Source organism: Glycine soja, chromosome 11 (genome assembly GCF_004193775.1).
Source record: "Glycine soja cultivar W05 chromosome 11, ASM419377v2, whole genome shotgun sequence".
Taxonomy (NCBI): Eukaryota; Viridiplantae; Streptophyta; class Magnoliopsida; order Fabales; family Fabaceae; genus Glycine; species Glycine soja.
In genome coordinates this window covers 44,523,331-44,551,071 of record NC_041012.1, presented here as the reverse complement: position 1 = coordinate 44,551,071, position 27,741 = coordinate 44,523,331, and the positions used below count along the sequence as shown (strand labels likewise).

The 27,741-nt window shown below is 29.7% G+C and overlaps 1 protein-coding gene and 1 pseudogene across 1 annotated transcript; one reads left to right on the top strand and one right to left on the bottom strand.

The window, feature by feature from the left end:
- Nucleotides 1-994: 994 nt before the first annotated feature.
- Nucleotides 995-12,597, bottom strand: LOC114375986 (probable LRR receptor-like serine/threonine-protein kinase At1g53430). Its single transcript, XM_028333877.1, has 24 exons — nt 12,296-12,597; nt 8,954-9,143; nt 8,628-8,699; nt 7,957-8,028; nt 7,420-7,491; nt 7,269-7,340; nt 7,043-7,114; nt 6,879-6,950; nt 6,693-6,764; nt 6,545-6,616; nt 6,390-6,461; nt 5,130-5,201; nt 4,922-4,987; nt 4,714-4,773; nt 4,598-4,636; nt 4,472-4,518; nt 3,903-4,273; nt 3,575-3,770; nt 3,355-3,492; nt 2,900-3,012; nt 2,582-2,792; nt 2,266-2,503; nt 1,931-2,081; nt 995-1,642 (listed from the first exon to the last, which is right to left on the bottom strand). Exons 1-24 carry the CDS (start codon nt 12,411-12,413, stop codon nt 1,229-1,231), a joined length of 3,072 nt encoding a protein of 1,023 aa, XP_028189678.1. The 5' UTR covers nt 12,414-12,597; the 3' UTR covers nt 995-1,228.
- A 6,112-nt stretch (nt 12,598-18,709) lies between these two features.
- On the top strand, nt 18,710-27,089 carry LOC114373339 (annotated as a pseudogene).
- Nucleotides 27,090-27,741: the final 652 nt, after the last annotated feature.

Here is a 27,741-nt window from a genome sequence, read left to right as displayed (position 1 = left end):
AATGGTTTGTCTTACAGATTGGCAGATCAAAGTGGAATGGAAATATGGGGAACTCAGATCTTGTTCTAAGAGTTGATCCTCCGTTGGGCACCCTTCCTTCTCCATTCAGATAAATAGTGGCATTGAGTTTTGATAGCATTCTAGAGTTTGGTATAATCAGTTCTATATTTTGCATGAAAGTGTACATATAGGTTTGGTTTCTTGACCGTACTTGCAAGAAATCCAAAAAGAAGAAGAAAAAACCCTCCTATTTTGCCAGTGTATTAGTTTTGTCATATTGGATCCTGGTGTACTTTATTGAATTTCTAAATATTTTGCGGGTATAACTTCTAAAAGTTAGATTCAAATTGAGTTGTGAGAGTACTTCTCGTTATTTTTTCTTGAGTTGCGGGAGTACTTCTAGTTGTTATTTTTCTTAGATCAGTATAATATTAATATTCATATTCTAATAGTAATTAATTGGGGAGGATCTTTCCTTTGTAAGTGAACTGCAACTTCTCAAGCAATTTTTCCTTCAAATGGGAAAATTAGATATGAATTTTGGTGTAAGATCCCTTGATCTTCGTCAGTCTTGCTTGTGATCATAGCTTCTAAATCAGACATTAAAAAGAACCACTCAATTATCACCTGAAAAAGCTTGAAGATTAACCTGTGGGTTAAGTTTACTTAACTAGTATCTTTCATTGGGATCATAGAGACTATTGGCTAAAGTTTTGACAGTTTCTAGCAAGGCTGTAGCATGTTCTTAACAAACCATGAAAATAAATTTACATCCTTAAGGCGATAACTGGTTTCTGTTTGACATAAACTTTTTCTTCATTTATTTTTTAGTCTAATTCGTTGTCAAATTTTAAGGCTGTGAATTATCTCCAAGTTTTTTAATTCATCGAAGTCTAATAAACAATAATATTCACCCAAAAACATTTGATGGTTTTGTATGATGTAAATTAAACCTTCTTGCTGCCATTATGGAGGTATGCCTCAGAAATCAATGTTGTTGGCACTTTGAAACTGGAATTGAATGTCATATTCGTAAGATTAACACATGAAACACCTTTAAACCACCATACATATAGCAAATAACTATGAAAAATCTTCTATACATTTTAAAACCTGATGTTTGACTTCACCACATTTTGTATGTATTCTATCTCCCTGACTGGTTACTGTTTACATCCTTTGATACAAAGAATTTAAATTTAATGAGTTAACTTCCCCGACTTGTAAATCACACATTATTCGAATTTCTAATAAGTTGATCGTTTGAAGCATAATCAATTCTACTTGGAAGAGATATGGAGGAGTCAAGCCATGGTCCCCCCATTGATTTGCTTCCTTGCTCTATACTATCTTGTGAGAATGCAGAAGAGACATGAGTTTGACTGTCTTGTGATAACATCTCAAAGGCTTTAAATCTTACATCTTCTACACTGTCACTGCGTTTAATTATTGGTGCTTGAATTGGAGTTTTTCCCTCAAGCATGCTCACCACTGATGACATAGATGGTCTAAGAGTGGGAGAAGGATTGGTGCACAAGAGTGCTAACTGCAGCATTCTCATGGCCTCTTCCGAGGAGTACTTTGAACCAAGACTTGGATCCACCAGCTCTAGAAGGTTTCCTTGCTCTTGGAGAACATAGGCCTTCAATGACATGCAACAAATAGCACTAGAAATTCAAGCAAACCATAACTAGGAAACAAGAAAGGAAATTGTGTAATAAGAAAAAGATAAGCATAATGATGCCTACTTAAATTTATAGTATCAAATTATCCCCGATCATTATTATAGTAGGATATAGATGAAAAAGGCAAGATATTTTGAAAATATTAAACTAGGTATATTTTGTGATGATGACGGGATAATTTGCGTATTATGCTCCCACTTCAATTAATCAAAAACACAAAAGCCACACAAAAAAGTGTAACTTACCCAATCTAAAAGATATACAAACTCCTCCTTTGGCCTGTAATTTGTGTTGCTCTTTCCACTAACAATCTCTAAAGCTACAACTCCAAAGCTATAGACATCTGCTTTGTCAGTCAAGTAACCCCTCATAGCATACTCAGGAGCCATGTAACCACTGATAAGAAAACATTTAATACCCTTGTGTCAGTGATTTCACAAAACAATGAAATGTGTATTTTTATTATTATTTAAATGATTATAAATGCAAGCTATAGATATATTGTGGATAACACTGCAAGCCTATTAAAGACAAGCAAAGTCTAGGATTCAAACAGGAAGTGCTGTGGCACAGTACTAACATTGTCCCGGCTATCCTTGTGCTGATATGAGTGTTCTCTTCTTCATCAAGTTTGGCTAAACCAAAGTCAGAGATCTTGGCATGCAGATGTTTATCAAGTAAGACATTGGTTGCCTTAATATCCCTGTGCACAATTTTCAACCTTGACTCCTCATGAAGATAAGCTAATCCCTTTGCAATCCCCACACAAATTTTCATTCTTCTGGGCCAGTCCAATTGCATCCTCTCATTTTCTTTACCTAGAAAAGGAAGCCTTCTCAGTTAGATTTTAACTTGATAGTGGCATACACAGCCAAAGATGTTCATGAAGCATTTACCAAAAAGTGCACGAGCAAGACTATTGTTCTCCATGTACTCATATACTAGCAGCAACTGGTTTCCTTCAATGCAACAGCCATAAAGTTTCACAAGATTTGGATGCTGCAAAGCAGATATCATGCCTATTTCATTGATGAATTCGCGATTCCCTTGCTTTGATTTGGAGGAGAGCTGCTTAACAGCAATCACAGCACCATCTGATAGTACACCCTGTGAATAGCGATGTCTTTAGTACCATGTTTTCATTTATATAAGTATTGGGGATAATGTTTCAAAACTTCATACTGCTTAAAATGACTATAATCTATCAAATTTACCTTGTATACTGGTCCAAAGCCCCCTTCACCTATCTTATTTGCTGGGTCAAAGTTATTAGTAGCAGCTTTAATTTGTCTTAAACTGAAATAACCTGTTTTCAGACCTAGAAGTTCTGCAACAAGGTAGATGTAACTACTCAGAAATAAAAGTATAATTGAAAAGAAAGAGAAATGGTAGAGACAGAGAAACAGATAAATCAGAGAATTGTTTTTGAGAAACCAAGTGTGCATTTTCTGTTACCTTTACCACAATTTAGATCTTTGCAATAAATTTTATGTTGTCAAATAATCTAATATTAGTATTTATAAAAAAAAGTCATGTCTATTAGTATATTATAAGATTCTAATAGATCTATATTCATCATGCTTCACTGCAAACCAATCTGAACTTTGTATTAGCAAAAACCAAATCATAAGGGCACTAACTGCCTGTTTAATTTGGACTTTAATCTTACCTTGGTCTGTTTGATCTTTCCGACAAAGGAAACCCATCTTCCAAAGAGCAAAGAGTATCAATATGACAATCACACATGCCCCAACCACAATTCCAACAATTGTTCCAGTGGAGAACCCATGTCCATAAACTTTAAAGTCTACAACAAAGTGGAAATGCTTACAGAACATGAAAGGACAAGGTATTTGACAGAGAAAACCAATATTATGAAAACTACTTACTTGAGGTCACAGTGATAGCAGATATGAGAGGTCCATATACACCTCTTATAGGAATGGCATTAGTTCCTTTTCCTGCCCAGGATAAGTGGATTTCCAAGGTGTTGTCTGTAACATTCACATTAAACTCCCTAGTGATTCCCTTACCAACTCCACCAGCTTCTTTCGCAATGTTAAAATCTTTCAAATATTTAAAACCCTGTCAATATACAGTAATGAAAATATCTACCTTCAGAACTTTTGTGTTATTGGAGAACCAGATACAAAATATGAGTAAAATTTTAGGAGAAACAAAAAAAAAATGTAACAAATTGTTTGCTTCATTACTCACTTGAATTGAAACATCGAATACACGCTTTCCAAGGCTGCTATATGATTGGTCATCAGAGAATGCTATCTCAGCAAAATGAAGTTTCACTTTATAATTGCCGTTCAGCATACAAAGGCCATAGTAATTAAGATACAGAGGGGCCATGCGGGCTGTTTTGAAGTAATCAGGACCACTAATATTCAAGTAAAACTGATTTGTTGCTACATAATCAGCTTTATCATTTCCTAGAAATACTCCAGTGCTGCTATAAGCCCATTTGCCACCATTACTAGAAAAATAGTTTGAAATGCCACGTAGATTGAGGTCAGCCTCATATTCATTGCCCTCAATCTTTGTTTCAGGTCCTCCACAGTTTATGAACAGTGAATGAACTGCAGGGACACAGTGAAAGTGAATAATTTATTAAGAAAAAGGAATATGCTTAATGAAAGAGCAGGGATAGATAAACAAAAAAACTTGTTCTCTCATACATGGTACTTCAAATTTCAATATGAAACTATCATAACTTCATTAACAAAACCATTGTAGTTTATGGAAACATGATTGATTTTTTAAGGGTAGACACTCACATTGGGGTTTTCCTGAACAAGGTTGGCCCATCTTCAAACAAGATATTCTACAAGATATAAAGTTAGTTTCAACAGATGATTCAAAGCTGATATAGAATTAAAACTAGACCACAAGAAGGAACATACGGAGTGTTTGCTGAGCGAGAGAGGCTGGAAGCTAAGTTCCTGTTCAATAATAATGACATGCTTAGTATTGACATAGGTGAAATGCTTAAATATTTTCTAGACAAAAAGAAGCTTACACATCCAACATTTGGCAATTACTTGCAGAAGTCTCTGTGAAATTGTTCAAAGATAAATCACTGAAAGAGAAAATAAAGTGAGACTAAATTTCATAATTCAGTGAGTGCTAAAGACTAAGCATAAGAAAAAGTTCAAGCTAAATTTCGACCAAGTGAGTCTAAAGTATGCAATTAAAGGGGTGGAAAAAATTCAAGGAAATATGCTTACATATTTTGTTTTATGCTCAGTATCCAATCAGGAATTCGTCCACTTAGAGAATTGTTAGTCAGAAACCTGCGTCCATCATGAACATGCCTCATTATATCAGAGAAAAATAAATTGAGAAAAGCAGCCAACATTCTTGAGATCAAATTAATAGGAGCATCCACATCCTTTCAGTTAATCTTCTTGCTGGCAAATGAAAATACACACTTACAAGTAATTTAGTTTTCCCAAGTCTTGAAATGTATCTGGGATTGTACCAGTCAGCATGTTGGAGCTCAGATCTCTGAAAGAGAAAAAGGGAAATTAATATGATGAAGTAGTGGAACATGCCACAGCCAAATTCTAACAACAAAATATAATGAGAGGTAATTTCAAGTTTCCAATAATTTTTAAATTTTTTCTCTTTTTGCTGGTATTTTGAAACACAATATTGCAGATAATAATTTGTACAGATGATGCATACTAAAATTTATACCCACATCCTTGGTTTGTATACTGTCTTTATACTAGTATAACTAACCAACAAATCACAATTACCTTAAAGGACATGCTCTCAATGATTACACAAACGGCTGAAGAGTGTCTAAAAATAAGTTTTTTAAAATATCTAACAATGATCAGTTGATTACCAACGAGGCAAAGAAGTGTTAATCACAACATTAATTGGATTCAAATTATTTCCTACATCCTGATATTTATAATGAAGAAATTCCGTACTCATAAACTTAATCTAAAGAATAGAAGGAGAAAAAGGTGCTACATAACAATATATGTGCGAAATTCAAATAAACACACAGACCGTAGAAATGAAGATAATAAAAAGAATCAAAGTATTACAGAGTCACTTCTAAATCCTTATTTGTGTGATGATTTAACTTCTTTCGTTAATCATTGTGATTGCAACCAGAAATTTCTTTATTACAATACTAGGCATCGTCCCTCTTTTGTGTGTGTTTATTTTGAAGCACAGACTCTGACATGGACACCAAACACGATACGGACACAAACATTTTGACACGACTAATGTTTAAAATATAGAAGATGAGGACATCACATACAAACATAACTAGAAAGATTCTAATGAAATGAAATATGAATAAGATATAACAAAATATCTAAATTGATGGTATATTTATCTTTTTAAACCAACATTCTATGTTTTTTCAAGTGTATTAGTTGTGTAAAGGTAACAACTTAAGTGTTCAAGCCAACAAAATATAATTTTTAAATCTGAAACCTAATAAGAAATGTTGGACAAATGTCGAACAAGTGTTCGGATGTGTCATTGTCAGAAACGTGTTTGACACGGCAACACTTCAAACAAGAAAGGTGTTTGTGCTTCTGTTTAAGTCAAGTAAATTTACATGTGTTTTTGTAAACTAAAGTAAGATAATAATGAGATCGGTAAACAGGTAGATAAAAAAAACTTAAAAGCATATATAGCTAGTAATATACTCTTGATGCAACTTACATAGTTTTTAAACTTTCTATTTCTCCAATGTATCTTGGAATGGGACCAGTTATTAAGCAATTCCTCAATTCCCTGAGTAACAAATAAATCAAATGATAAAAGCCTAAACGAATTATATAGTCCTTCACGTAAGAGCAGTGAAGGTTTCAACTCACAGTCTTTGCAAGAGTTTCAAATTCTTCAGATTAGGAAATGTCATAGCTGGTCCCTTCAAATCAGATATCCTCCTGATACATAAATGTTCCATCAATGAAAAGAAAATATTTCTCTATTGGAATACTCTTAAAAGGAGAAAGTACTCACAATTCTGTCAAATTTGTCAAGTCAGATATGACAGAAGGAATCGGGCCTTCCATGGATGTGCCCTGCAAATCCCTACAAAAAAAAAAAAAAAACAGTTTTCTCATATAATAAAATGCAAACATTATATAACGTTATTTTATTCTTCAATAGAGAAAAGGTCATGGATGAACCAAAATTTAGACTCACAATCTATCAAGTTTGGTCCAGTTCCCAATAAAAGTGGGTATCTTCCCAGATAAACTGCTCCCATCTATCCTACTGCATGCAGAAAATGTTGTGTTATTTCACAATTTAACGTAGACATAAAATGAAGACCAAAGGGAAAAATTGCATCATATTAAATCACTTACAACATGGTGAGATTCTTTAGATTTCCATATGTTTCTGGTATTGTCCCTGTGAAATTATTTGTAGAAAGAAGTCTGCAGATTCATTTAGTTAAAGTGCAAAAAAAGGAGTTAGGGATGTGTGGACAAAAACAGTACGAAATTGTAGATAATATGGAGACAGATTAATGATTGAAATTGATTAGGGACATCAAAATGAAAATTACTAAAATGAAACAAATAGTCTCACAATCTCAGCAAGCTGCTCATTTTTCCAAGGCTCGGAGGAAGAGGTCCCTCAAGTTGATTATCTTCCAAGTTCCTGTAAACATGGATTACAATTATGATTATTCCACCTCCAATATTAATCAATTGGCATCATAGCTTTCTCAAACGCTTACAGTTCTTGCAGACTAGCCATGTCACCAATTTCTGAGGGAATTGAACCAGTAAGTCGATTTCCCAAAAGTGACCTGAAGCATCGTAGCAATTGTACTGTGAGGAATCATGCAAACCCTATTTAGGATTTATTTTAATTAAAATACAATGATAGTATAAAAATTTTTTACACTATCATCCAACTATAGGTTGTCATATATGGTCAGATTATTGACTTTTGTAATAAGTATTTTAAAATTCAAATCCAGGGTGGTTCCTAGTTGGTTATGACAACGATAAAGTTTTATCCCACTAAACGTGACTACATAGATCACACAATACCATTTGACTAGACTAAAAACCAGAGCCTTGTCTAGGGTGATTTCTAATGGGTTAACAATGTAAATTTTTTTACACTTGCAATTTATGAAAACTAAACTCAATAAAAAGAAAAAAAAAACGACACTCTCAAAGTTTCTTAGTTAACAAATGAAGAACATGCCTCACAAATAGAGCAAGCAAGATAAAAACACACGGATGCGTAGGTAATGATGACTTACAGAGTGACAACTGATGAGAGGCGTCCAAGGCTTTTTGGAATTGAGCCATTGAAATTATTCCGAGTGAGATCACTGCTCAGTATAAAAGTATCAGTTAGTTATTTCTACGTAGTAGATTCCTTTGCATTTGATGAAGTTCATAATGTTTCACTTTCATATGAAAGAACTAGAATGTATACTACTAATGTTAAAATAACACTAAAAATATTGCAATTCACCATTCATATTTGTACAATAGCATGCATGGTGTGGCATCACTCTACAGTCCATAGTTTTTTTTATAAGTTGGAAAGACAGTACCAAAAGGTTTATAGCAACTCACGCACACACTACTCAACCGGATCAACTCACGCATTCATTGGTTACCGTTCATAGTTATTTTTTTCTTGTTTGGTTGAGTTTTTCATTACTTCATTAATTTTTTTTGGTGGCACGTTACTTCATTAATTGTTAGTTATATTTAACCCAAATTTATTTATTTTTTGCATTTATTTATTATGAAATTAGCTATCAACAAATGCTTAACATCCCAAAACGATAGCACAGTAGCTTCCTCATTTGTGACTACAACAATCACGTACATGATTAATCCATATTTTCTAACACAATGACAACATTTGTGAACATACAACTAAAAAAGTAAGAGGGAGAAAGAATTTATAACCACTTACAGTATTTCAAGTCGATTTAGATTTCCCAATTCATCGGGTATAGGTCCAGATATATTGAGACCCTTGAGAGAGCTATCATAGCCAATGTGTTGAATTAGCATTCTCAAATGAATATTCTTTATAGTAATAATTTAATAAATACGAATGAATGTAAAGTAACCAAAGGTGACATTTTCACATATTAGTTTCATTTTAAAAAAAAATCTTTTTGTTTTTTCACAAACTCTCACACTATTGCCTATTGGTGTTAATAACAAATTGTCTAAGTTGCACAAAATTAAACTGTATAACACACTAGTAAGGGAGGGTTTGGAAAAAAGGCTTACATTGATGTCACATGGCAAGTAGTGAAATTGTTAGAAGTGCAATCACACGTGACATTCCTTATGATTTGAGCCTGATCCCTTGAAATTTTCCTGTTATCAAATCCTCTATCCCCTTTTACGTTGCAGGAACGTTGTGTAACTTTCCAATTCAAGTTCTCTACCTTGTCTGATATTGCTTGTAGCAATTTCACTGCAACATATACAAGGAAAATAAACTAATTAGTTTTATTCTTAGGCTACATGCATCTCATATTTGTTTTAATTTAATCAAACTTCTTTGAAATACAATGTGAAAGTGGTGCTTCTTCGCCTCACATGGGACAAGTTTTTAATTTAATCAAACTTCGTTGATATACAAAACAAGTGTGAAAGTGCTTCACATCACATGGGACAAGTACTATTAAGCAGTGAGTAACATAATTAAATCTAAGAGATAATCTCATAGCTTCCTAACAAATCTTTCTGGCATCTTCATAAATCATAATTATTCTAGAATATTAAATATTAATGAAATAAACACTTATGTCTTACCCCTCAAAAAAAATTATAAAATCATCAGGCCAATTTTGAGAAAATTTATAATCAGTTCTTTGGTATTAAGATCTATAATCTTTTCAAAAGAAGATCTAATGCTAAAGTGTAAAATCACACCATGTCAATTTAGGTAAATTTTAGATTGAGACCTTCTCATATTTTTAACAAGTGCAAGCTTTCATTAACAAACATATGCATTGGCCCATTAAAATTCTAGTCAATAGCCTCAACAAATTGAGCACGACGCTATCTTTTTATCCATAATTTGACCAAGTCAAACAAGGTGGGCTATAAATATAATAAGAAATTGAACATTGCATGCATGCAAAGATAATCCTTTTTCCAAACTTCATATTGTCGACAGTCAACACTACTCATATGAACCCCGGGCAGCATCCATCTAGTCCTATTAGATTAATATTATTATAACAAGCCGTCAATAATACATAAAACATGATCATCGTGCCGTCCACAATAAAGACAACTAAAGTCTAAACCTCTGGAGAAATCGTGTGATTTAAGGGGTACAAATCATTACATTGAAATCTAAGCTATGCTTATCCTAAAATAAAGTATTATTAGAGCGTGTTGACACACGATTTGACTCACATGTCAATCAAAATCCATCCATCACAAATCATTTCAACTTTCTTTTTGTCTCCTTTAATTTATTTTCTCATATTGCTGCCTTGATTTTTGAGCCAAATAGTAAGTTCTTTTTAGTCTCTTTTGCGTGTGAAATGTGAATAGAATTGGGAAATGTTGCTATAATAATGCAGCAGGTGGGTAGAATTGACATTTCACTATTAATTATTGCCATGCTAGTGACTAGTAATGCCCGTGAACTGAAACCTCTCTCATTACTGAAATAGTGATAAAAGTAAAATTAAAATCATGTCTAGGGAAAACTATTTGCTTACCCCAAAAGGGCAAAAATCTATAAAAGGAACGAAATCGATCGGCCACACTGTCTTTCTGATTGCACACATCCAGACAACTATCACATGACCTTTATATTACCAATTTGCCCTCACTATTTATTTAACAATTTTTCAACATCAGCTTGCTCCACAGCTGTAAGTTGTAATATATGGTGAACATAATTCAGTCATAAATTATTAATGTCTTATCTCAACTACTTGATTCCTTTAAGATGGATACAATTACAGATATTATAATGCTAATCAATGTTGTCATACTGATTAAAGACTAAAAATAAAATACTCAGTGAAAAATATTTATTCAAAATTTATTTATAGTGCGTTTAGATAAAAAAATTTAATTGAGGAAAATAATTTATCAGAGAATTTGAATTTCTATAACGTAGAATTCATTGTTTGGATGTTTTTTAATGAATAATTTAAAATTTTGGAATTTTAAAACAAAATTTTAAACAACTAAAATTTGAAATTTCAATTTCTTTCTAAAAGGTGAAAAATTGAAATTCTCTTACAATCCTCTTCAAGAACATCTCTGAACTCCTAAAATATTGATCGGTTGTGAGCATAGAGGAACACTATAACTAACACACTAATCATATTTTCTCTTTTTTTTCATTCATTTTTTCATCCTCGTAATTTTAATTTTTTTTATCCAAACACAAAATTTTGAAAATAAAAGAATTTCAATTGAAGTATTTGAAATTCTTAAAATTTAAAATTTATCAAAATTTTAAATTTCTCCATCTAAACATACTCCAAACACAATTGAAAACAACGGTCTTCCAAATTATAAATATCTTATATCTCAGATGCATGATTCATGCCTTGAGTTGGCTACAATAACATATATTATAATGCTAATGTGACGGTGATTAAGAAATAAAAATCAAATACACTTGGTAAAAAAATATGTATTCAGAATTCTTATTCAGGCTAGTTAGCAGCATGATCCATCTATTAAAAATGAAAAAGCAATCAAGGGTCTCACTAGCCAATAATAAAATAAAAAAATATGGCCCCCCTTTAATTTGTCCTTTACAGACGAGGCTACCCATATCACATGGGATAGTAAAGAACAATTGTCGTGATTTCATTGGATCACAAAAACACTCCAAAATCACGATAATGTCAAAACAACAAAAGAAATCCAGAATCCAGATACAAATCCCTTGTTTCAATGAGAGGGAAAAAAATCCAGATACTGAAAAACAAGTCCCTCGCTTCAATGATAGAAAGAAAATAAAAAGAAGAGAAAACACGAGTAATTAGTATTGGTTGAATTAAAACAAAAAGTTGAGGTATAGATGAAAAAATTCAAAATTTTCTTTCATTTTATTCTCTCTTTCAATTTATTAAATTTCAAAATTTTCTGTCCCTTCTTATCAATATTTTTCCTTCCATTCACTGGGAACCAAAATAATCCCAGAAAATTAAAAAATACAAGGCAGAGATGATTCAATGATTAATTGAAGTATGACAAAGAATCTAACACCATTGCAAGCAGATGAATCCAAAGATCAAAGAAATCAAACGAAAAACTTTTTATTTGTTTTTATTTTTCAGCAAGTTAGATGCAGAACTTCTTTAAAAAAAAAAAATAGATATTGGTGATTTCCTTATGGATCTGGTGACAGAAGCAACAATGCAAGTGGATGAACTAAATTCTGGAAGATGGGGTTTGCACTAAGTGATGAAGATTGAAGCTTTATGAAGTTGGTGTAAAAAGTAAGGACAGTTTTTCTCTAAAAAAAAAAAAAGTTAAGAGACAGTTTCACTTTATATATAGTTACAAAAGTGTTTCGAACAGAGATAGTAACATATCAAAAATCATAACAAAAAAAAACAAAAATGGAAATGAATTAAGTACCTTCATCTTGTGGTATGAGTTGAGCGTTGGATCCAAAGTGTAGGGAAGCCAGGAACATAAAAATGAAGAACATAGTCGACACACGTATGCTGCTTGAAGACATCACAAACCGCATCATGGTCCGGCGGTTTGTCAGGATCCGAAAAGAACCACCGTATCTTGGTTTTGAAAAGGAGAGTTTCAGAATTGAATGAAAAAGAAAAAGAAAAAAAAAAAGGCAAGCAGAATAAACGGAACAGAGGCTAAACAAGAAGAGAGAACAAAGAGAGTGGGCAAAGATTATTTTTGTTGGAGGGAAAGGGTATATAATGACGTATGAGAAACTTTTAAAGGGATTTTTTGCTTTAGATACAGTCAGAAAGATAAGTGGAGAACTAATAAGAGGATCTCACATAATTTAAATCTATCTAATTTGGGGTCCAATTTCAGGTTTAAATACTTTTACTTTTTAATATAATTAGAAGAGAAATGAAAGAAAAAAGAGATAAAATAAATATGCACAAAGAAAAAATAAATTATAAAAATATAGAATATAAATTTAATACATTATCAATTTAAAAATATACATTATATATATATATATATATATATATACTATTAACTAAAATCGCATTGGTTCAGATCTTGGTTTATCATAATAAAAGAAAATCTTAGTTTACTATGTTATAAAAAATTAAATCTTTTCGTTAGATTTAATTCCTGTTGATAATAATCTTATTATAATAATTCAAGATTTTAATAATACAAAATATTTAAAAACCAACATGTTATAGGAATAAAATAATTGGTCGATGAATGTGTATGGATGAGTTACCGCAGGTATCCCTTGGCCAATTTGACACAGCACAACCCATGCTCTGTCCTGTGTATGATGATGGTCATCAGTTTCAAATCAATTTTTGGCAATTAATGAATCAAAATATTGATTCTATATACGCATCAACTTTAAAAAGTTATTATTATTATTATTTGGTGGACTGCGATTTTAAAAATTATGAAAGACCCTTAAATTGTAAACACTGCACAATTTAATGACAAATATTTCCATAAATCAAAATTACAATTAAACTTTATCAACAATCAGAGACGGATTTCGGGGACACCAGGGCTTTAGCCCCCATCCCTCAAACTCCTTTAATGCTATATAATAACTAATATATTTTTATTAAAAAAATATTTTAAATAAAAACAATATATTAATAAATAATTAATATATATTAGTTCCAGAAAAAATAAAATATATATATACTAATTAATAAATCTGATAATATATGTTATCATTTATCACTAATTATATACTAATTTTTTTAATAATATATTTTGTAATTAATTATATTGTAATCCAAATATATATATATATATATATATATATATATATATAATATCTTTATGAATTTTCATCAATTTTTATTACTTTGATGATTAACTATATTTTGTGTATTATTATAAGTTTTATTTATATATCTATACATCTAATTAGTAACATTATATTATAAACATATTCATATATATTATATATAGTTGTTATAAAATTGGATGATTTTGTTTATCATTGTATTTAATAAGTTTGTTCCCTTTTTGTTGTGAAATTATTGTCGTGTGTTTTGTTTAATTGTTATTCAGCTTGTAAACTCAAAAAGTCTTCCAAACTTAAAATAAAAAATTAGTATAAATATACATGTTTTTTTCTTTATCATTTGAAATAAAAGTTAATTTTAAATTTATGCATAAAATTAATAAATAATTTGATAAAAATCATTATTTCTTAAATGTTTATTTATTTGATGTTAGATAATTAATAATTAAAATACAAAAAAAATATCAATCCCCCATTTGAAGAACTCTTGGATCAGTTCCTGCCAACATTATTAACCTCCAATAAATTTGAAAAGGAAAACAAATAAAGTTTGTTTTGGTATGGTGGAAAGAAAATTAAAGGAAAATAAATATTTTTTTAAAGTCATATTTTTTTTTATTTTTACTTTCTCTTCATCTAAAAGAAAATGTTATATTTGATCATGTGTATGAAAAAAAGTTTATTGAAAAGAAAAAATTCATTTAAATAATTTTTATGCCCAGATAATTAATCTCGTGACTTTCATAACATGGTGATACATTTCTTCTTTCAAAAAGAAAAACATCACGTATGATATTATTTTTATTTTTTTCAATTTCTTTTCTTTCCATTTTTTTTAAAAAAACATCATGTATTATATTATCTGTATTTTTTTCTCAATTTCTTTATTTCCCTCTAAACATACCATTCATATCATGAGGTAAAACAGTTCAATCAAACTTTGATTTTTTTCTTCATGATTAATAAAGTATTATTCAACTTAGTTGAATTCCTTGGTCAACTGTCAATTTGGTTTAAAGAGATGGTCATGATCAGGCTTCTATACAAAGTAAACTTCTGCCATACAATTTCGTGGTTTTTGAACATTTGCGGGTTCGATTTTGAAATTTTAATTTAGAAATTGGTTTAAAATTACAAATTCAAACTCAGTTCTATTACACAAATAAAGATATAAATTTAGAAATAAAGTTTAATATTTATGTAGTAATAATTTTACATTATCATTAAATTATATATCAAATAATGTTTAAATTACTTTAAGATATTTATTTAAAAAATTAATAAATTTATTGTGATTTAATGAATATGCAAAAATTTATATACTAATCGTGCATATCCCTTTTTTCATATATATATATATATATATATATATATATATATATATATATTCTTTAAATAATAATTTGATTAGTTAGATCATGTTTAGATAAATTTCTTCATAAATATATGTGTAAAAAAAAATTGAGTTTCTCGGACAATCTACGGTTTCTCTTGAATTTTTAAGTGAGTCGTGTTTTTACACGTGCATGTTTAATATTTGTTTCAGTTGCGTGATGAATTTACTCACTGATGAATTACAAACACCATTAATATATGTTGCAGTGAACAAGAAAACACATCACTAAATTTTTTCTTTTTCAATTTAAGTATTTTATTTGTTAGAAGATTTAAGTATCTCACAGCTATATATTTTTACAAAAGTTTAACTAAATGGGTCCCACGAATAACCCCACATCCTTATAATAATGGTTAATTTTAAAAACTTTCTTTTAATGAAAAAAGTAATTGGTTGGCCCACCATTTCAGATACAGGCAACCTAAATGTGTTTTTTTTTTACGTGTAATTAACAAAGGTATAATTTTTAGCTATTACAATAATATTTAATATTAAAAATTAAAAAAAATGTGAATAGCATTAAAATTTGTGTTCAATTTCTTTCATACGTTCAATTTCTTTCGTAAGATACATAAATCTTAAAATTAAAATTAGTACCTATAATTAATAAGTGGTTTTTTTGTCCTATAGTATACCTTTTAATTCCCAATAAATCCATATCATTAAAATTGTTTAACACCATTTACCGACCTTGGCAAAACTCCCTCTCTAGCACACCGCAAAACTCTCCCTGCATTTTGAATTCATCTCCCTCTCGACCACTTCTCCCTTGTTAGGAATTAAAACTCATTGCGATTTGATACAATCTCACACGACACCTCGCACATGGCACCACACCTCGTACCTTAACCTGTCTTCATCCTCTATTAAAGAAGAACACATTTGTTGTTTAGTTCGTTGCAACAATGGACGACATGGGTCAACGTTTGGTTGTAACAAATCACAATGAGTTTTAATTCCCAACAATGGACAACAATTGTCGAGAGGGAGATGAATTCAAAATGCATAGAGAGTTTTGCGGTGCGGTGCGGTGCAGAGGAAGTTTTGTCAAAGTCCATTAACGAGTGTTAAATAATTTTAACGGTAGGGATGAAATTAAAAGGTAAACCACGGGACTAAAAAAGTCAATTATTAACTATAGGAATTAAATTGGATAAATTTGAAAACTATAAAGACTAAATGGGTAACTAAACCTAAAATTAATTAAGAGTTATTTTAGATTGTTTGATTCCCTATTAGAATGTCCTAAATTTTGTAACAATCTAAAATAACTCATCTAAAAATAAAATAAAAGTGGGTCATGTTAAAACCATGCTACATAAAGGGTGTTGTTAGGTGCACCCAACATTATTACTGGTGCACCCAACATTTTTAAAAAATACCAACACTATCCTTGTATTTTTTTCGCATTTGTGATGAGTGTGCATGAAGGTGGTCTGTAAATCGTACAAATCAAGTTGATCCGTATATTGATATTAAGCATATAGATCAACTTGATTTGTAAGCCTTTTACGGAACAACTTGATCTGTAAGACTTGTACAGACCAAGTTGATCCGTGTTGTTGCATAAAAGGTTTACAGATCAAGTTGATTCATAAAAGGTTCACGGATCAAGTTAGTCCATAAGCCTTTTATGGAACAACACGAATCAACTTGATCCGTAAAAGTCTTATGGATCAACTTGATCCGTAAAAGGCTTACGAATCAAGTTGATCCATAAGGCTTTTACGGATCAAGTTGATTCGTAAAAGACTTACGGATTAAGTTGATCCATAAGCTTTTTACGGATCAACTTAAAAGGCTTACGGATCAAGAGTATTCTTATCATTTCATCTTAAGTGCTGGGTGCACCAACAATAATGTTGAGTGCACCTAGCAACACTCCTACATAAAACAAGTTTATCCAATCCAGAAACTTGATCCAATTCATTTAACTTCTTTTGTTCTTGATTGAAAAGAAATATTTTTTGAATATGTTGCTTAGATGAGAAAGAACCTGAATTGTTCAGTCCATTGCAAAAACATGGACTCAAGGCATAGATAAAAAATTTTGGATTTCATACAATCCTCAACATGAAAATATTCAATTTTCGCACATGCTTCACCGAAATAATTTGATTTTAGACTATATTGAGTGAAATATATAGGATAAAAAACTCTCAATCAATTTTAAGATTTATGAAACCAAGAGAAATCGAACACAAACATCTTTAAGTTATTTGCGAAGACATTTTTAATTTTTATAAATTTTAAATATTATATATTATGACAACTAAAAATTATCACTTTATTAATTACATGTACAAAATTACATCTAAACATGCACATATTGTTTCGTGGTAATTTTTAAGTGTCATTATGTTAAAATTATTAACAATGTTATTTATATATTGATTAAAGGATCAATTTAAACCACATTTAAAAGATAAAGTGACCAAATTGAATCTAAATGAAAAAAATAAAAAATATAATTTAATCTATCACTTATATGAATTAGAAAAGCAGAAATTATACTTGTACAATAAAATATGCAACTAAGAGATAAGAGATAAAAGAAAAATAAATTTAAATTTAAAATATAATAAATGATAACATGAAGGAAAGAGATAAACACAAATATAATGTTATATAAATTAAAGTAAAAATTATTGTATGGGTATAACTTCCATGCTTAAAGAGTATAAAGCAAGAATGTCTATTATTTTCTATTATCTATAAATGAAATGGAGCCAAAGTTTTTTTTTTATCGTGTATATAGTATGAGAATACCTTATTTTTTGGAAGAAAAAAAAACACTAATCAGTTACTACTTGAAAGTAGTGTTATCGGAAATCCAATTGATAATTGACATGTCACTAATTATACTAGTGAGTCGTTGGTTGAAGTTGAACGGCATGAAAATAAATAAGTCATTAAAAATATTAAATTTGTCTTATATTACGATATAATGTTGGCTTGAATAATACAAACATTGATGAAAATCCAATGCTTCAAAAATCCAAGGATTCCTCTGTAAGTTTTATCCACGAAAAGTGCGTCAGGGCATAAGATCAAGCTGAAGGACAAATAAAAAATAAGAAGATATTTATTTTATAAAATAAAATTAATTAATGTAAAATACTCATTTGTTTTTTTTCTAATAAATATTTATACAAAAATTTATGGAGAAGATATTGCAATTTCCATTCTCGTTGATCGAGGCTACTTTGTATTTTTTCTCTTCTACGTGGCGCAGTGTATAAAATCCCGCGAAAATAACAGCAGCCACATGCACGTAGACGTATGGAAGAGACAAAAAACGTGAAAAAAGACAGACTTCACTGTGCGAAAGCTAAATATATTTGCAGGATACGAAAGAAATCAAATAAAATACCTAGAATCAACATGGTAGTTTACCACTGGATTCAGAGGCCCCAAAAATCTTAGGAATGGTCTCATGCTAAATATATTTGCAGGATACGAAAGAAATCTTGAGTGTCCGATTTAATTTAGTTTTCATGGTTCTAATTTTTTATTTTTTTTTTCTCTTTCTTTGATTATCTTTTCCTTTCTATCCCTCTTTTTTTTTTATCTCTCTTTTTTCTTCCCTAATTTTCTATACGCCAGCATCATCTCTTCGCCGCACGAAGGATTGTTGGCAGAGAGAAGTGACTCGGTGTAGATGTGGGTGTACTGTTTGGAAGGTGGTGGAGGTATTGTCATTGATGCCAGTTGTGAGGTATTGATGGAAGTTGAATAAATTGGAATGTGAGAGAAATCCGGAAAGATAGAGAAAAAGAAAAGGAAAAAAATGTATAAAAAAATCTCCATTTAATCTAACAGTATATATTTATTTAAATTTTTCATTTATATTTATCCTTTTGCTCTTAAAAAGTTTACTTACATACGGTAGAATCCGTCGTGAAAGTAGAAAAACAACAAAATATAGCAATTAGCAAGTGCGTGAGAGACCGATTGATGGGAACTAGTTAGCCAGGAAAAAAAATGCATAAAAAAACATGACACGTATATCCGTTTGGTATATTGATATTACTTTGATGAATAAATATACTGACATCTCCTAAGGTTTGGTAGATTTGTACAACTTCTTTCGGTTTTTTTTTTTAAGATTTATTTACAACAACCTCTTGTAAAAGAAAAAGTATTAGGTTCTTTTAAATTACATTGTTCATAATTAATTATCACATTACATGTAATTAAGTGTTACAATATTTTTTTTCCCGTAAATGCATGTCATATAAGAATTTATTGTTCTTTATAAAAAAATCATAATATAATATCATTCAAACAATTAAAAGAATCAGTGTAATAAAAAGTATTAATGTAATGCTTTTTAAATAATTTTAAAAAATTACGTAGCAATAGAAAGAATAAGAAGATTTTGTGTAATATCACAGAACTTAAAAAATGAGAGTGTAGTTTATTCTACTTTTATATACAATCTGATGGAGATGTGAGAGTGATTTACTCTACTTTAATCCATTATTTTGTGTGTGAATGATTCTAGTTTAATCCATCATTAGTTATAAAATAATAGAATTAATAGACGTGGAAAATGTACGAAATAGGATAACTAAAGATGCATGGGTGGTTTCGTGGGTGGCCATATCGTAGGACCTACAAGGAGGGTTGGTATGATGATAGTGATGAAGCATATTATTAAATATCAATTTGGGGCATCGATCGCCTTGGTTTGACTTAGATATTGTGCCAAGGTGTCTCCTTTTTCTTTTCTTTCTTTCTAATATCATCACCAAAGGAAAACATATGTCCTTTCGATCGGCACCAATCATCAACCATTCAACCACTATGTCTTCCACATTGTCGACTATCCGAACTTTAAAAATAACCATCTCCTTTGGAGCTCTAGGTCTCCTTGTTAAGAAAAAAAAATTCCTACAATTTTCAAATTTTATATTCATTTTGTATCTCTGGTGTTTTAATTTTAGGTTAAATTATAATTTTAATTTTTGGTATGTGATTTTGATTTTTCTATTTTTTTCATGATTTCAGCCCTCAATTTTTTAAAAATTCACAAATTTTTAATCCGATCCTCATATGCAGATTTTCTAAAATACGAGAAATTAAAAATAAAATTAAAAGATCAAAATCACGTATAAAAATTAAAAAAACATCAAAATTATAATTTAACCTAAGTTTATCTAATAAATTTATAGTTTCAATACATTTTGCCTAAATTAAAAATTATTAGTAGAACTCATTAAATGTAAAAAATGATAGTTACAAAAATTTGTAATTCTCAGTAAACTCTAGTCAATAACAAAAATCATATTAAGAAGAACGTACGTTATAGAAAATGCATATTCATTCTTAACATTTTCTTATTTTTATCCTTAATATAAAAAACATTTTTTATTTTAAATTATTAAAGAAATTTAATACTTATGTACCGTTGAATTATTTGAATTACTTTAAAATAATTGTTTTAAAAATTAATAAATTTATTTTATATGATGAAATATAATTGAATCACAGTCTAATATTTTTTTTACAAAACTAAGGTTACTTTATTTATGTTGTAAGGATTTTTTTGTAATCCCAAACATATATATAAATATTTAGAATATATTTGAGTTGGTTGAGTTTAATTCTTATTGATAAAAAAACACATAGTAATTTTTTTTGCTGAAAGCTTTTTTTAGTATGTATAATTGATTGTTTAGCGACACACCTTAAAAATAAAAAGACTACTCGCTATCTGAGTAGCTGTTGATGAATGCAAGGGTTATTAATTAATTAATTAAGGTGCATGCATGCATCTCAATTCAAGGGTGCACATGGAGCCCATCTCCAACTGAGCGAATTTATTGGTGAAATGTCTCATTCTAATGCTCAGTCATTGAAACACACGACAAATTAATATAGAAATATACGTCTAAAGTTTGTCATGTGAATTGTTTTTGGGGGAGTGAGGAGTCCAAATATAGCACTGGTGAGATGGGATATATGGAAGAACGGGATTCCAGAGGATTAGTTTGGCTTTATCAGGCAAAGTGGAGATGAAAGTTTTCATAATAAATTAAAGGTTAAAATTTAATTTTCCTTCTTCTATTTTTTTTTTTAAATTTATGATTTTAGTTCTCATATTTTTTAATTAAAACATTTTGACTCCTATTTTTAAAAAAATCACAATTTTAAACATTAATCTATATATTTTGTAAATATTGATTGATATATATCTATTTATTATCCACATGAAAAAATATTTTTTTAAATTATTTAATTATTAACAAACTTAGTTTATTAATAAAATACATAATCAGATCTAAAATTGAAAAAAAATTAAAATTAACTTTTTTTAAAAAAAAATGAGGGACAAAATGTAAATTAAAAATAAAAGAATTGATATTACAGATTTTTTAGAAGTAAAAAATAAATTGTCTCAATTAAAAATAAAAAAATTAAAATTACAAAATTTAAAAAATAAGTAGACAAAAATTACATTTTAACTTAAATTAAAATATAAAAGCTCTTTGAAAGAGGGTGGTATGGGAATGGTCAAATATCGTGGGGGAAGTAACGATCAAAGAGAACGGGATATATTAAAAAAATGGCCTATTTGATGAAAGGGACTTAGGAAGGCTACATAGGAGGCTACACATTAAAAGAATGATCGAGAAAGAGAAATAGAAGAACACTAAATAACTTGAGAAATATCTTTGTGGAATGGCGATGGTAGGATTTGGTGACTTTAGAAACAGTTTTAATAGTGGGTTATATCAATCATATATCATTGGTGTAAAAGTAAAAGGTTATTGTGGTTGACACGGGATATTAGAGACTTGGACTGAAGATTACTTCGGAGAAGAATTTTTTTGAGTGGAAAATGGAATTGTATAATAGTTTAATTCCCTTTTTAATTAATATATATATTTATGTTTTGTAAAAGAAGAGGATACAAATGGACCAGATTTAATTCATAAGCATACAATATTGACCTTGACTAGATAGCTACCAAAATTGATTTGCAGAGAACGATGAGGAATGATCCCCACTTCCAGTCTATATATCCTTTTTCACAATAAAGCCTAGAAAATACTGTCATCTTTTTTCATTTTTCTTTCTTTCTAGCACCTTTCCACATGTTGACTAAATGCTCATCACTACTGTGAGTGGCCTGATTTGGAGATGATCCTACGTACCAATCGTTAGCAATGAATGTATCTTTTCTTCAACATTTCGACTTGCTCAAATATAAAAGGATAAGTAATAAATTAATACTTGACAAAAATTGAAATTGGTTTAGAGGACATTAACTCACTTGATTATGATAAGGTATTGTATTTATTTAATTAGTTAGATCTTGCGGTTGGATTACTTCAAAGTACAAGGGCTTTGTTTCTCTTTTATTTATTGCCATTTTATGAGATGAAATTACAAGGATAGCTTGCACCTATGATTTTCTTTTCACCTTTTTGTCCTAAATATTATTTTTTAAAACAATTTCAGGCTAATCAGCACTGATTTTTCATCTAAAATCTATCAAGTTTTGAAGATTCTTTTCAAAACAAGTTTTTATTTATTATAAAAAACCAGAAATAGTGAGAAGATGTCTTCCCGTATTCTCATGTTTATTCACCAGTTCTGTTCAAGTATATAGTGGACAAACTTTTATAAAACAAAAATGTGATAATGAGACAATGCATGACATTCAAATGTGTTAAAAAAACAAATAAATTTGGAAAACACAAAAACTATTGTCGTAAACAATAAACAAGTAAGACCTAATTGGTAAAGTATAATAGTAGGCTAATATCAAATTCGCCGTAGTCAACAAGTGTACGTACCCATGTATACCCAAACTTTTTAAGCAGCATGTTAAACATTGCTTTATAAAATAAAATGATGATGATAATTTAACCCTTGCAAAAACATCTCAGGACTCAGGTATAGGTCCATCATCCATGTGGGAAACAGCAGGGAGCACAGGGTTCTACGTACTTTTTAAAATTTTATTAATTGGTATGTTTGACCCATCTTTGTCTTTAATATATCATGTACGAACTGATGATGAATTGTATTATTAAATAACCCAATTTGAAATTCACATTCTGCTCTTGTATGTAGAATGTATGCGTACCCTATCACTTAATACTAGTAATTCTGGCATTGGAGTAGTTTGACTGCTCTCCATGTGGTATGAGCATGTTATCGATCTCCCAGGGCTATATTTTTTCGTTATATTTTTTGATCGGGGTAAGTTTAAAAAATTAATTAAAAAAGATAAATTATAATAAGTGTTATGAATTCTGAATTAAAAATTATAAAATTATTTATAAATTCAATTAAATTTGTTTTTACAATTTTAAAGTCGTAAGAATTTTTATTTTATTTTACGACTTTAAAGTTATAATTTTTTTTTAAGTTGTAAATTTTTATTTTACGATTTTGAATTCGTAAATCACTTTTTTTTTTAATGTTTAAGTTATTTTTTTTAAATTTATAAAACTTTTATGCTTTATTTATTTCTTATTTTTAATTTTTTAAAAAATTATTTTAATTTATAATAAATAATATTTATTTGAATTTTTATTAGTATATTTTTTATGGTTTTATTTTATATTATATTAATTTATTTTAATATTTTATTATTTAAAATATGTTATATATTTTTAATATTGTTTTATTTAAATGTTTTTGTTTATTTAAAATTTAGATAATCTATTAATAAAAATACATAATAAAATTAAAAACAAAATTAATACATTAATATAAAACGCACAATACAAATGAAAGAAAAACATAAAAAGTACAAGCTACATTAATCATATACTTGTTTGTATGGACAATTAATACGATTATGTCCTCCACTTCTACATAATGAGCATTTCTTATATCTATTTGGAATTGATTTGTCTATCTCATTATGTATTCAAATAGTGACTAACCTGCTTGATGTCTGCCATCGTTTGGAAGGATTAGTCATAAAATGTGGATCTAAATATTACGTCCATGTGTCTTCACTTCTAAGGGAATGAAAATGATATTGATAAATTTTGAAAATGTTTTTCAACTTGTGTGCAAGATCAACAGAGTCATTATAATTTAAATTGCAAAAAACACACGCTTTGAAAATGTTTTAATGTTTGCACATGGTAACTTAAGAAGAAGATGTTGAAAACACTAATATTAAAACTTTATACACTTCAATATATTGCACATGCATGAATAGTATAAAAGCAAAGTGATGTGTAAGAAGCATGCACATGCTACTCACAGTTGGTATATTGTGAAACATGCTTATAGATACATGAAATGATGCATGAGACTCTGGAATCCTGTCACTTATAGTTCCTATCTCGTGAAACATGCTTATAGGGTCTCTTACATGAAATGATATATCATATCGTGGAATTTGACAAAAATAAAGCTAGTCAATAATAACATATGTTGCTAGAAATAAAGCTACTCAATAATAACTTGAATCATGGACCACTCAAACAAGTTGTGTACATTGGACTCCAACAAGTGTGCATCAATATTATACATGTTAAGATATCAAAAGGTTATAATTTGGCAAAAAACCATTGTGTCAATCATTACCTTACACCACCCTCTTTTCATTCTTAGGATGTTCGGACCTAACATGTCTTATTTGTCTAAGATGTATTATTTATGATTTTTCTTTATCAATCAGGTGAATTTATCCTACCCATATCTATTAGAATTCTTGTCTTTGATATTTCACGATGACAAGCCTATTTTACCTATTTATTTTTCAAATGTCTTTGCAAAGAATCAATAGATAAAATGCATGAAGCTGTTATAATTCTAAATACTTGCTTTGATGCATGAACATAATGCAATCACTTTATGTTTAGTAATGATTTTATTAAGATATCCCTTCCTTTGAGTTTTATTAGAAATTACTCTTTGTCGAGCAACTAATTCCTAAAATACATGCATGTAAAATCGTCCTTGTTTTTCTATTAAGGATTACCCTTTGTCGAGCGCCTAACCCTCAAAGATGATGCAAGGATGAATGATGCATGAAATTAAAAGTAAGAAAGAATAATAGGAAATAAAACATTTGTTTGTATTAATAAATATGAAGTGTACAATACATCTTTTAACTTTTTAGGTCTGTCAGACCCTAACTAGGGGTTTAGCCTCTCATAGTCATAAGGGATCTTACATTATAAAAAGGGTTGGGATGTAAAAAAAGGAATAGAAAACGATGAAAGAGAAGAAAGAATTTCCTAAGGGAGAGTTCTCAGCCTTTAGATATGTATTAGAGTGCTTTGAGATTCGATGTGTCTTCTTTTTCTTGACTTGACTCCTTTTCTATAGCGGTTAGAAGTGGACTTGGACTTGACTCCCTTTCTATAGTTATTGGAGTAAACTTGGGCCTTATAAAAAAATATTCCTTATTTATATTTTTTGAATTTTTTTGCTTTTAATCCCTCATTTTCATATTTGCAAATCATAAATAAGAAAAATATTAATTCTTAATATTTAATCCAAAAATAACTAGCCAAAAATAACTATTAAATAAATATTTTTAAAGATATTTTTAATATATTATTATTATTATAAAAAAATAGCTCATATTTAACCATTATCATGGGTATATAGCTCCAGAATATGCTATGCATGGTTATTTGACTTATAAAACATATGTGTACAGCTTTGGAATTGTTGCCTTGGAAATCATAAATGGAAAGAACAATACCATTCACCGACAAAAAAGAAGAATCATTCTCAATTCTTGAATGGGTAAGTATTCTCAAAAGCTTTGATCATGCCAACTATCTTTGAGAATATTGTTTGATTTCTATCACTAGACTTTAAGAGTAACATGCATCAAGTTAATCAAGATTATATATATATAAACATAGAAGTGCTAGCAATACACTTTCTTTTTGACACATTCTTTTCTCTTAGGTGGAATTCATGCAAGGCTCATTCCTTATTTATTAGCCCATTCCTAAGATTGTGCAACCCACATGATTTTTTACCAACAGAAAAGAGTGTGTTGCTAGCACTCCACATATAGAAAATGCCATGATGTTTAGCTTTTTATTGATTTTGAAGTCCTTTTACTCTTCTAGCTATACAAATTTGTTCTGTTTTAAAATGTGAAAATATTCAGACTAGAAGTCCACAGATTAATAACTTCTTACTCATTTATAAAATTTGTAATGGGAATTAAAAGAAAATGTGATAGCAATTCAGCACGTACCAATAATAATACAGGACTCAGTACAGAAACGTGCAGCAACACTAACCGGCCAAAGAGGGTCACTAAGAAGCCCACTTAAGGAGACTATGTTTGAAGCACCATGTTGTAGTGATTATAGCATTCCGTTAGCTAGGATAATTCTGTTATAACAAATTGGAATTCTGTTAGAATTCATTAGTATAAATTTGTAAGAAAGAAGATTGAATAAACAAGCAGAAACTCTCAATCTTAGTTATCCCTCTCTTTTATCTCTTCCTGTTACATATCAAAATGCTTCAATAGTTGGTTATTTTGAACTTTGGAATCATTTTGCCTTTTATACTTATTCTGTTTTTCTAGGCAAATTTGTTGAAAGAGAAAGGTAGTCTAATGGAGCTAGTTGATAGAAGATTGGGTTCAGACTTCAACAAAGAAGAGGTACTAGTGATGATCAAGGTGGCTCTCTTATGCACTAAGGTGACTGCAACACAAAGGCCAACCATGTCATCAGTGGTAAGCATATTAGAAGGAAGAACTATTGTTGAGGAAGTGTATTCAGAGACAAGTGAGGTATTGGATGAGAAGAGGTAGGAGGCAATGAGACAATATTACCATGACCTGAGTATCTCAACAGAAGGATCATGGACTGCTTCATCTACGTCTGCATCAGATCTTTATCCTACACACCTAGATTCTTCTTATTGGGAGAAGAGAGGATAGATAATACGGAGAGAAATTACAATATTTTTTATCAATTATTTTTGTTGTCAGTTGGTATGCAGAGTTCATTTTTTCCTTATAAATCCATTTATGATTCCATTATATAGTGTATTTTTTCCTCTGAACTGTAAAACTTTTTTAATTTGTGGCTATAACACAAGTATTGATAGAATATTAATCAAGTGTTTGGTACCATATAGTTTATATTTTGCATGAAGTATCAATAGTAGTTTTTTTTCTCTGCAAAAGGGTATATGTATATATAACTATAGGTACGTAGCAGAAGTACCAAAAAAAAGAAGTCAAAGAGTTCTAGAGTACATAACAGCACAGTCATGGTTAAGGACAAATGTTAGTAAAGTTAGTTACTTTTTAGTTGTAGATAAATGTTACTCAGTTAGTCTGTTGTATTCAAAATGAGGATATAAAAAGTGTATTCACATTCAATGCTAGAAGAAATTTGCAATCAGTGTTTCGCTTCTTCAACTTTAGTATTTCAATTTTTGTATGTACTTTGTTGGTGTTAAGGCAAAAATCACAAGGGGGTTGATTGTGATCTTAAAAAAATTTCGCAAGATTTTTGTAATCAGGCTTGCATCTGATAGCTGTTTCAAAAATAGATTACAAACTCAAGCAGACACAGACGAAGATTCTTATAGAAGATTAAAAACTTAGTTTTGTAAAATGAAAATCACAACCTAGGCATCAGTTAAAACATATGAGGGAAAAAAGCAATAACGCAACAAATTTTATAATGATTCATCTATACCATTAGAACTACAAAAATTGGA

Coding starts and splice junctions, on each gene's coding strand:
- LOC114375986 (XM_028333877.1), bottom strand. CDS start 12,413: ATGATGCGGTTTGTGATGTCTTCAAGCAGCATACGTGTGTCGACTATG. Junction 8,700..8,953: donor ACTTGCCATGTGACATCAAT/GTAAGCCTTTTT, acceptor TGGCTATGATAG/CTCTCTCAAGGGTCTCAATA. Junction 8,029..8,627: donor CTAAATCGACTTGAAATACT/GTAAGTGGTTAT, acceptor TATACTGAGCAG/TGATCTCACTCGGAATAATT.